The sequence below is a fragment of the Cherax quadricarinatus genome, chromosome 3 (genome assembly GCF_038502225.1).
Source record: "Cherax quadricarinatus isolate ZL_2023a chromosome 3, ASM3850222v1, whole genome shotgun sequence".
In the NCBI taxonomy this organism is placed as follows: Eukaryota; Metazoa; Arthropoda; class Malacostraca; order Decapoda; family Parastacidae; genus Cherax; species Cherax quadricarinatus.
The window spans coordinates 58,741,263-58,753,731 of NC_091294.1; the positions used below are offsets into that span (position 1 = coordinate 58,741,263).

Consider the following 12,469-nt stretch of genomic DNA (forward strand, 5'->3'; position numbering starts at 1 on the left):
TGTATTAACAATCCCTTTTTAAGAGGAAAGTGATGCTGACCCAGAGTTTAGTGGCTTTGAGATAGATGTGGCCACAAGTGGTCAAGGAAATGTCAAAAAACTCGATAATAACCCATGTGCAACATTTGTGCAGCCTTCTTTCATTTCTGATACTACTGGTAGTGTCATCCTGCCAGAATATCCAATAACCTATGCCCAAAGTAAAGGGAAACGATTCTGGAACATGTGTAATATGTATTCGGCAGGCTGGCTAGCTGGCTGACTGGCTGCGTCTCTGTAAATGTCTGTCTATATCACTATCTGTCTATATCTGTCTCTCACAAGTACACATAAGTGCAGCTATTATACATGGTGTAAATTACCTAGGATAACCCAAAAATTCCAGGCAAAGTGCTATACAGTGCTTGTAGATATAAGGCAAAACAAGCATGATGTAAGTAATATGCAGTTTCGCTTGCTCAGGAATAGGGGAGCGGCTCGTAAACCAACAGATTTACGAGCCGCTCCCTGAGAGAGAGACAAGCAGACACACACACACACAGGCAGCCAGAAAGACAGATAAGTAGAGCTAGACAGACAGAAATGTATAGATAAATAAATAGATAGATAGACAGACTGACATGCTTGTGTGTAACAATGAAAACAAATAAACCCAGGGTTCCCTGGAGCAGTGCACGATCATCAAGTGTCACTGCACTGTCAGCAGTTTACTGATACTCGTCATAAACATCATGCTTCCAGAAGTTTCATATATACTCCAGCATGTCTAAAACATTGCTGAGACCTATAAATGCTTTGTATATATTTCTAGACAATAGTAAATGACCAAGGCAAGTGAAAATGTTCACCTGTCGGTGTTATTGTGACTATTTGAGTACTAGATTGGCTATGAAATCACAACTACTACTATAAATTGCAATTATCAAAATATAAAATTTTTTTAGTATTTTTTTTTATTATCACACTGGCCGATTCCCACCAAGGCAGGGTGGCCCGAAAAAGAAAAACTTTCACCATCATTCACTCCATCACTGTCTTGCCAGAAGGGTGCTTTACACTACAGTTTTTAAACTGCAACATTAACACCCCTCCTTCAGTGTGCAGGCACTACTTCCCATCTCCAGGACTCAAGTCCGGCCTGCCGGTTTCCCTGAACCCCTTCATAAATGAAAATAAAAACAAGAAGGACTCGATGTTACTGTCAGGTGAGCATCCAGTGCCAACTTCGTGGTCTTATATATCAGTAAGTACTGGTCCAATTTTTTTTTTTATCTTATAACACAGAAAATTCCCCTCTTAATTAAAAAAATGATTTTTTTTTTAAATATTCAGAGCACTGGCAGTGAAAACATAGATCTACATTTGGACAGTTTAAGGGCTAAAGAGTTTTTACCAACTTTTGCTTGACTCGGACCTTCAATAATTTACTTCACAAGCTGGTCTTATCTTTGAATCCGTAATCTCTATGTGGGACAAATTTAATGGCAACTGGATAATGTTCATGAGTTATCACAAATGACATAAACCAATAAAAATTTGTAGTAGGCATTGAAAATGAAACATTGACATTTTCAGTTTATCACTAGAGGCAACTGTAAATGAAAAAAAAAAAAAAAATAGTCTTGACCTGGAGTCTTACTCTCAATAAATACAATCACTGGTGTACCACGTGTACAATCCCACTCACTTGTACCAAGTGTACAATCTCACTTGCTTGTACCACATGTACAATCCCACTCACTTGTACCACATGTACAATCCCCACTCACTTGTACCACGTGTACAATCCTACTCACCTGTACCACGTGTACAATCCCACTAACTTATATAGGAGAGGAATTGGATTTTCAAATTAATTTATAAAATGACCATTAACTTAGGCAATTGTGTTAAGATAAATATAATCAAATCTAAACATAGCGGGAGTTAAATTTGAGCAAAGGAAGTTTGATATGTGAAAAACCAATACCTGTACTATGGAATGTGATATGAAATCATGGAAGAATTTGGCTATGGGATTATCCATATAAAGTGCTCAACTAATAAGTCATACAGCACAGAAGGTAGAGGTGAAAGAAATGGTGGAAATGGAGAGGTCAAATTGTTGTGGGAGGGACATCTCCTAAAAGGATAGAGGTTATTGTTGAAAGTAATTTGGGGTCAGTTAAGAAATCAAAGGAAGAGTCAGCAGCAAATGTGAACCATCAATTAACCTTAAACTGTCCAAACATAGATCTACATTCGCTTGCATAGCGCTCCGAACATAGATCTACTTTTTGTTTTACATAAGAATATAAAATTGAACGTAGATCTATGTTCGAAGTGCTACGTAAGTGAATGTAGATCTATGATTGGTCAGTTTAAGGGTTAATAGGGCAGGCGAAGTATGCTTATCATGTCATAAAAGGTGACAAAAAATGAAGTTATAGTGTTCTGTGATGAGAAGGCTTGGTTGTGAAAGCCACATTATTATGCTGAATGAACATCTTAGCAGGGCATCTTAATTTGGAGATGGAATTCAACCGACTGGGCATAGAAAAATGAATCAAGCAATATGTTTCATCAACCTACATCCAAATGCTTAAGAGACGAGTCTGAAAATATAATAGCTGGCAAATTTATTAATTAATTCTGCTGAAAAATTTGTATTTTATAAATAGCTACTGGGTAACCTGGCAAACCCAATTTTATTACAATTAGTTACTTTTCCATTTTCTAAGTATTTTTAAATCAATATTAAGTAACAATTATTTACATTTTTAGATGTAACCCAAAACCAATATTATCAAGAAGAGAAAGCCATCATGTAGCTAACAGTTAGTATTAGTAAGACACCTGCAACTTACCACTGAAACTCCATAAGAAAATGCAGCATGGTTTAAAAGACATTTTCCAAAAGTGTATAAAAAACAGTAAATTATAAAACAAACAGGAAAAAACACAGAATGTTAGATGCATTCATACACTTAAAAGGACCAATGAGGCTTACACTTAGTTGTGCATTGAAGCTGGCTTGTTGAGCATGAACTTGGCGAGGTGCAGGACCAATAGGAACCTTGAACTCTCCTGCTTCTCCAACACCCCCAAGAAGTACTCTCAATCCTGTTACTGATGACGGAGATCCTGCTGATGCATCTGGTGTGGAAAGCTGACAGGTATCTTGACTGGTGGAGATGGTAGTGGTTTCAATGACAGGAATACTTGTGGAAGCTGCAGGTTAATTTTATTTCCATTATTTCTTATGGGGAAAATTAATTCGCATAGCGAACATTTCGCATAACGACCAGCCCTCTTGCACGGATTAAGTTCGCTATGCGGGGGTCCACTGTACTACTCTATTATTGTGCATGTATCCTTCTCTTTGTGTGTAGGAAAATGTATATTTCATGTGGTAAAATTTTTTTTTTCATACTTTTGGGTGTCTTGCACGGATTAATTTGATTTCCATTATTTCTTATGGGGAAAATTCATTCGCATAGCGAACATTTCGCATAACAGCCAGCCCTCTTGCACGGATTAAGGTCGCTATGCGGGGGTCCACTGTATTAGTAAGACACCTGCAACTTACCACTGAAACTCCATAAGAAAATGCAGCATGGTTTAAAAGACATTTTCCAAAAGTGTATAAAAAACAGTAAATTATAAAACAAACAGAAAAAAACACAGAATGTTAGATGCATTCATACACTTAAAAGGATCAATGAGGCTTACACTTAGTTGTGCATTGAAGCTGGCTTGTTGAGCATGAACTTGGCGAGGTGCAGGACCAATAGGAACCTTGAACTCTCCTGCTTCTCCAACACCCCCAAGAAGTACTCTTAATCCTGTTACTGATGACGGAGATCCTGCTGATGCATCTGGTGTGGAAAGCTGACAGGTATCTTGACTGGTGGAGATGGTAGTGGTTTCAATGACAGGAATACTTGTGGAAGCTGCTGTTGTAAGGAATGACACCCCTAAATCACCTCGGTTACCAGTACTGCCTTCACCTGTCCTGCCATCCCTCTGTTGACATTGATATTTCAATTAAATTAATAGTACAGTAGTTTATTTATTGCAGCTATCTCTAAAAATTTATTAACTTCCATGTACAGTGGAACCTCAATTTTCATGATTGATTCGTCCCAGAAAGTCTGATGAAAACCGAATTGTATGAAAACGGAAGCAATATTTCCTATAAGAAATAATGTAAATCCAATTAATCCATTCCAAACACCCAAAAATATTAACAAAAAATATATTTTATGGAGAATAACTATAGTTTTACATACAGAAAACAATGAGAAATATAAATGACGAATGAAATGGATAAATAAGCATTTAACATCACTTTTACCTTTATTGGAGACTCGTTGGTGTATGGAACAAGGCGAGGAGGGGAGAGGGAGGAGGAGAGGTTATTGTTTGGAAGAGGAATCCCCTCCATAAGGACTTCAGGTATCAAGTCCCTATCCAGGGTTACTTCCCTTCTTTGTCTTTTACTGGCACTAAGACCAGCTTGAGAATCACTGGACCCTTGTTGCACAAAAAATCTGTCTAGAGAGGTCTGTTTCTGGCATCTCTAAGATTTGCGTAAAACACTTGAACAACCATAGTGACATTACACATCCCTCTCTAAGACCTACTTTTACTAGAAAATAATCTCCCTCTCTCCTACAAACTCTAACCTGAGCCTCACTATCCTTGTAAAAACTCTTCCCTACTTTCAGTAGCCTACCTCCTATTCTATACATCTGCAACATTTGCCATATTGCTACCCTATCCACCCTCTTATATGCCTTTTCCAAATCCATAAATGCCACAAAAACTCCTTTACCTTTATCTAATTACTCTACTGTTCACCTATATGTTTCACTGTGAACACTTGGTCAACAAACCCCTACCCTTCCTAAAGCTTCCTTGTTCCTCTGTGATCCTGCTCTCCGTCTTACTCTTAATTCTTTCAATAACAACTCTACAATACACTTTACCAGGTATACTCAATAGGCTTATTCCCTTATAATTCTTACACTCTTTTTTGTCCCCTTTGCCTTTATACAAAGGAACTATGCATGCTCTTTGCCAATCCCTAGGTACTTTGCCCTCTTCCATACATTTATTAAATAAATGCACTAACCACTTCAAAGGTATAATACCTACCTACTTTTAACATTTCTGTCTTTATCCCATGAATCCCACCTGCTTTACCCCCTTTCATTCTACCCACTGCCTCATGTGCTTCCCCAACACTCACAACCGGCTCTTCCTCCTACACGAAGTTATACCTCCCTGCCCAATACATGAAATCAAGACTTCCCTATCTTCATCAATGTTTAACAGTTCCTCAAAATATTCCCTCCATCTTCCTGATACCTCTAACTCTCCATCTAATAACTCTCCTCTTCTATTTTTAACTGTCAAATCCATTTGTTCCCTAGGTTTTCTTAACCTGTTAATCTCACACCAAAACTTTTTCTTATTCTCAGCATGATTTGTTGACAGCATCTCACCCACCCTCTAATTTGCTCTCCTTTTACATTCCTTCACCACTCTCTTAACCTCTCTTTTTCTCTCCATATACTTCTCCCTCCTTGAGTCACTCCTATGTAAAAACCTCTCATATGCTTTTTCTTTTACTATTCTCTTTACCTTATCACTCCACCAATCGCTCTTCTTCCTTCCCACATCCACCTTCCTGTAACTACAAACTTCTGCTGGGCACTCTAACACTACTTTCTTAAATCTACCCCATACCTTTTCAACCTAAACATTGCCTATATTCCCACTAACCCATCTCTCTTCCAATAGTTGTTCCTCTCTTACCCTAACTGCCACCTCCTATACTTTATAAACTTTCACTTCTTTCTTGCTTGTTGATTCTATTCTTCTTGCCTCTCATCTACCTTTTACTCTCACTGTAGTTACAACTAAAAAGTGATCTAATATATCTGTGGCCCATCTATAAACATGTACATCCTGAAGTCAACCCATCAGTTTTTTATCTACCAATACAATAAAAAAAACTACTGTCATTATGTCCTATATCATATCATGTATACTTATTTATACCCCCTTTTTTTCTTACAATATGTATTACCTATAACCAAACTCCCTTTCTATACAAAGTTCAGTTAAAGGCCCTCCATCATCACTTACACCTGGCACCCGAAACTTACCTATTACACCCTAATTGTTTCTCCTACTTTAGCCTTTAGGTCCCCTACCACAATTACTCTCTCACTTGGTTCACTCGGTATACAGTATTTTTATAAATACAACTAGTGAATCCTGAAGTACAGGTTCACAATCACTAATCAGGCATCATAAATAAGCTTATTCAGGTATACACAAATACAGTTACATAGATTATCATACATAGCAGCATGTGTGTAGAGAACCTAGACATATGCTGCTATGTATGATAATCTATGTAACTGTATTTGTGTATACCTGAATAAACTTACTTACCTGTACCTGGGACCTGTAGGGTGCCAGATTAGTGATTTTGCCAGATTAACGAGTTGGTTAGGTTAGAATACACTTAACCCAACAGTGATATTTACGCATCGGCTATTTCACGCTAGCCAATACTGTAAATACCGAATTACAGAAAATATCTACCTGGATGAGTACTAACAAACTTACACTAAACATTGACAAAACCTACTTCATTCAGTTTGGTAACAGAGCTACAGATGTCCCTCTTAACATAATGATAAACGGATCACCTATCACAAAGCTAACAGAGGGAAAATTCTTAGGAATCCACCTTGATAATAGACTCAAATTTCATACACATATACAACAAATTTCTAAGAAAATTTCCAAGACTGTAGGCATACTATCGAAGATACGGTACTATGCTCCACAGTCAGCCCTCCTGGCCCTATATCACTCTCTTATTTACCCCTATCTCACCTATGGAATTTGTGCATGGGGCTCAACAACAAGTAACCATCTCAGACCACTAATTACCCAACAAAAGGCTGCAGTTAGAATGATAACAAATACTCACTACAGGCAGCACACTCCACCAATATTCAATACACTCAACCTACTCACCATACAAAACATCCATACTTATTACTGCACCTATTACATACATAGAACACTCAACTCTGATATTAACCCTCCCCTCAAACATCTCCTTGCCAACCTCAACAGAACACATGACCATAACACAAGGCACAGATCACTCTTTGATATTCCTCGTGTCCATCTCACGCTATGCAAAAACTCAATGCACATAAAAGGCCCTAAAATCTGGAATTCATTACCTGTTAATATAAAAGAAACACTACCTGTTTATAAATTCAAGTCTCTTCTCAAAGATCACTTACTCACCCAAAACCAAATAAATACTGAATAACTGAACCTTATAAATTGTATATCTTAAATGTTTCTCACAATTATATCACATAAATGTTAAACCTAAAACCCAATCTAACTTTATTATTTTTTAAATTCACTACCTAACAGAATACTCCATTCTACTGAATTTACAACAATGCATGCAACCATATGACCTGTCTTTGTAATACTCACTTGTGCTTTATAGTAATCAGTTTACATTAATGTTTTTCACTGATTTCATCATTGCTTAGTTAATCTTAAGTTAATTTTAAGCCAGCCCGTAATGCTATGCATAGTATAAGTGGCTTTGGCATGCTGCTCTTATCTGTTTTTTTTTTTTTGTACCTCTGTGTGCTCAAATTATAAATAAATAAATAAATAAATAAATAAATAAATAAATTTCAGTCCTATTTTTGGCCCATTCCATTGTTCCACTCTACCAAACTCATAGCTATTTTGATGGTATTCCTTCTATTCTGTCGACTGATTACAACCGTCTATTTACCTATTTCAACTACCCAATAAAGCGGTCAGAAATTGGAACTTTAGCCAATTTCACACAAATTTCAAGAGATGCCAATTTCAAAATAGGGTCCAAAACAAACAATGCAGACATTCCTGGTACAATAACAACATTTTCTCTGTTCATTAGTCATGTCTCCAGGCCCCTCTTATATTACGCCTGCTTTCCATTTTGAATATTTATTCACACAAAAAATATAATATTTACTGTTATGCAGACTACTGCATTATTGTAATAATTGTATAAATAATGTCAACCCATTTGTGACTGCATATTAGACCAACCAGTTGGACACATATTGGACAGTGATGTTATTTGTTTATTCTTGAACATCAGTAAAAATCGAACATTTCCACTATTTTGAGCTCAATTTCAATGTACTTTCCATCATGAAACCATACAAAATCATATCTATTTCTGTAATATATATTCCATTCCATCAAATGAGACCAAAAGAATTAGAATACAACCAAAAAATACATACGAAAATACACTGCAAAGTACCTGTTTTACACCAAAAACACAATCATAGTTTTTTTCTCATTATGCACTGCGTGCTGCAAGATCTTTTTTATATAGCACACACTGCACAGACCTTTTCTCTCATATGTAGGCCCAAATTTACCAGTCACAGCTTTGAGTGAGATGAGGTCATGGCAACCAACAGTGGCTTCAAAGCCACCTTATCTTTTACGGACAATATACGGTGTTTACCTGGAGTTTACCTGGAGAGGGTTTCGGAGGTCAATGCCCCCGCGGCCCAGTCTGAGACCAGGTCTCATGGTGGATCAGGGTCTGATCAACCAGGCTGTTACAGCTGGCCACATGAAAGCTGATGTACAAACCACAGCCCGGTTAATCAGGTACTGACTTTAGGTGCCTGTCCAGTGCCTTCTTGAAGACAGCCAGGGGTCTATTGGTAATCCCCCTTATGTATGATGGGAGGCAATTGAACAGACTTTGGCCCCGGACACTTACTGTGTTTTCTCTCTCAGTGTACTTGTGGAGCCCCTGCTTTTCATCGGGGGAATGTTGCATCTCCTGCCGAGTCTTTTGCTTTCATAGGGAGTGATTTTTGTGTGCAGGCTTGATACCAATCCCCCCAGGACCTTCCAAGTGTATATTGTCATGCACAGTGGACCCCCCGAGTTACGTCGGCATCGACTATCGTGAAATCCGACTTTTGGCAAGTTTTTTCTGCAAAATTTAGCCTCGTGGTTCGTGATTGGGCTCGTGATTTGGCGACCATCCGGTACGCGTCTGCCCATCACCGCACACACAAAGCCAGTCTCCCACACCATTTACACTCAGTGTGCCATTGTTTACCAGCACGTGACCATCACCCCGAGGGTTCAAACAATACATTTCATAATAATCCATTGTTTTTTGTGCTTGCAACTGCTAAATAAGTCACCATGGGCCCAAGGAAAGCTAGTGCAAGCCCTTTGGCAAAGAAAGCGAGGAACACGATCAAATTCAAGAAGGAAATCATTAAAAAATATGAGAGCAGTGTGTGTTACAGAACTTGCCAGGATGTATGGCAAATCCCATTCAACCATCATTTCGATCGTAGCGAAGGGAAAGGAAATAAAGTGTGCTGTTGTTGCAAAAGGGGTAGATATGCTGACAAAAAAGAGATTGCAAATCCTCGAAGAAGTGGAAAGGCAGTTGCATGACGATCTCGTAAAGAAAATGCCTAAAACGAGTGGTGATGCTTGTGGTTTTAAGGCCAGCAAAGGTTGGTTTGAGAGATTTAAGAAGCGTAGTGGCATTCACAATGTGATAAGGCATGGTGAGGCTGCCAGTTCTGACAAAAAAGCAGCCAAGAAGTTTGTACAGGAGTTTAACCCTTTCAGGGTCCGTCCCGTAGATCTAAGGCTTCACATTGAGTGTCCAAACCGTAGATCTACGCCAAAATTCTAGCGCCGTCAAATTTAGCACGAAAGCGCTCATAGGCCTACATGTGAGAGAACGGGTCTGCGTGGTGGGTGTGCGCCATAAACAAAAAATCTAGGCGCCCGCATAGCATTGTGGGAACGCCGGCTCAGTTACCCTTGTTCAACATGCCTCGTCGCAAGTCAGCTCTCACTCCCCGGAAAATTAGGACTCTCCTCTTCCTATCTGATAGTTCTGACACTGATGGAAGTGGAAATGAAGACGAATTCTATGGCTTTGATCAGTTAGTGACCGAAAGGAATGACCAGGACATTGATAATAGTGCAGAAAACCCTGACGATCCTCAACTTTCTACCTCTGGTGTGGGCACTCGTGACTCACGGTTGGCTGTGCCTCAACGCAAGAGAAAACTAATATTTTCGCGTGGCCAGGCCTCTGACTTCAGTAATGATGATGATAGTGACGTGGATTGTGATTTTATTGCGCTTGATGATCATTTGAGTAGTGATAGTGAGGAATCATATTCACCAGTGAAGCGTCAGTATGTTCGCCGCCGCATGCGCTCGGGTAGTGTACCCTATGCTGTGCCCAGGGGATGGAGTACATCCCGGAGTACATCCCGTGGCCCTACACCAGTTTTAGATAATGATAGTGAGGATGATGTGGCTACACTTGGCATGGATAGACCACAGGCATCAGTGGATGGTGTTAGTGGTGATGGTAGTGGCACCGCCATGCGTGACTCACCAGCCCAGGGTGGGACACATGCTGCTGACTCGTCAGTTCAAGGACAAAGCGGAGCGTCAGCCACCAGCCCACCACAACCACAACCACCCGCACAACCAGCCTATGATGTCCAGTATCCACCAGCAAACCGTTTGTATGATTGGCAGCAAAATCCCAATTTTGTTCCCAAGCCTCACCACTTTGATGACTCTCAAAGTGGAATTCTACCTACTTGTCCCCTTGGAACCACGGCCAATGAACTGGAATTCTTTGAATTATTCTTTGACCAGCCATTGATGGAAACTATTGTCGGGGAAAGTAATAAGTATTTTGACTACACCATGGCAAATACGATCATATCACCACAGTCAAGACTACACAGGTGGAAAGAGACGAATGTTGCAGAAATGTATTGCTTTTTGCAACAATAATGCTTATGCCTCACGTCTATAAGCATAATATAAAAGCATACTGGTCCACAGATCGGCTAATTTCTACCCCGGTCTTCAGTGAAATCATACCAGTGAACAGGTTTATCTTACTCTTACGTATGTTGCACTTCTCTGACAAAACCAGGCCTGACAGAAGTGACAGGCTATACAAGATTAGAAATGTTTTCATGTATCTCAAACAAAAGTTCAGGATATACTTTTATCCATTCAAGAATCTTGTAATTGACGAGTCTTTGATTTTGTTCAAAGGTAGACTGTCATTCAAGCAGTATATACCGAGCAAGAGGAAACGCTTTGGTATAAAACTGTTTGTACTCTGTGACTGTGACAGTGGCCTGGTGTTGGATATTGTTGTATACACGGGTAGTAAAACATTGAAAGATACCAAGATGTTATTGGGTATCTCAGGTGACGTAGTGAGAAACATGATGGCACCTTATCTTGGTAAGGGGCATACATTATATACCGATAACTGGTACACAAGCCCATTACTCAGTGATTTCATGCGAGTGAACAAGACAGATGTGTGTGGCACAGTGCGTTCTAATCGTAAACATATGCCCAGGCTCAACGCAGGTGCTCGTGGTGATGACGTGCAGGTGTTTACTGCCAATGACATCATGGCATTACGGTGGCATGACAAACGAGATGTCACACTGTTGACAACCATTCACCGTAATGAAATGCAAGACAGTGGCAAAGTTGATCGAGTGACTAATGAACGTATTCGAAAACCAGTGTCAGTGATTGATTATACACAAAACATGCGCTTGGTTGACAAGTGTGACATGCAGACTGGTTTTGTTGACTGTGTTCTTAAGAGTTACAAGTGGTACATGAAACTTTTCTTCCATCTCATGGACATTTCAATGCTCAATGCATATAATATGTACCAAATAAAGACTGGCAACAGACCACCGTATGGTGAATTTTGTTTGTCTGTTGTCAGACAACTCATAATGAAGTACCAGGTAACAACACCTGCTATACAACAAGGTCCTCGAATTCCTCAGGATATACCCAAGCGTTTGAGGAGGGAAGGTGATCATTTCATAATACAGCTTCCTTCAACTCAGAAGAAATTTGCTCAGAAGAGATGCATTGTCTGTGCACAAACAAAACGACGGCAACAAAGACGCAAAGACACTCGGTTTATGTGTGAGGAATGTAAGGTGCCTCTGTGCATGGTGCCTTGTTTCAAGGAGTTCCACAAGCTCCAGCAGTTTTAAAACCATGTCCAGTGATTGTAAATATGTAAATATATGATAGAACATTAGTATTATACAAGATTTGTGCATGTTTATTGTAATAAACAACAGTGGTAAACAATAATATGATAATAACTTTAGTGCAGTTATTGTGTTCAATACAGTGAGTTTATGTATATACATTATATGCAGTATTGGTCTCTCAGGCCCCAAATGTTAGTAGGAATAGAAAAAAATTGGAAAAGAAAAGAAAAAACAACTAAAACCACAAAATAATGTAATGCGCGTATGTGGAATTCGTCGATGTTGCCGCCACCACATCATTTTTGACA

General features: G+C 39.2%; 1 protein-coding gene across 1 annotated transcript in view; it reads right to left on the reverse strand.

The window, feature by feature from the left end:
• Positions 1 to 12,469, reverse strand: part of crm (cramped chromatin regulator) — a 268,092-nt gene that overhangs the window by 65,363 nt on the left and 190,260 nt on the right. The window contains 1 exon segment of the mRNA XM_070093321.1: positions 3,712 to 4,005. Coding sequence (XP_069949422.1) covers positions 3,712 to 4,005 — 294 coding nt within the window.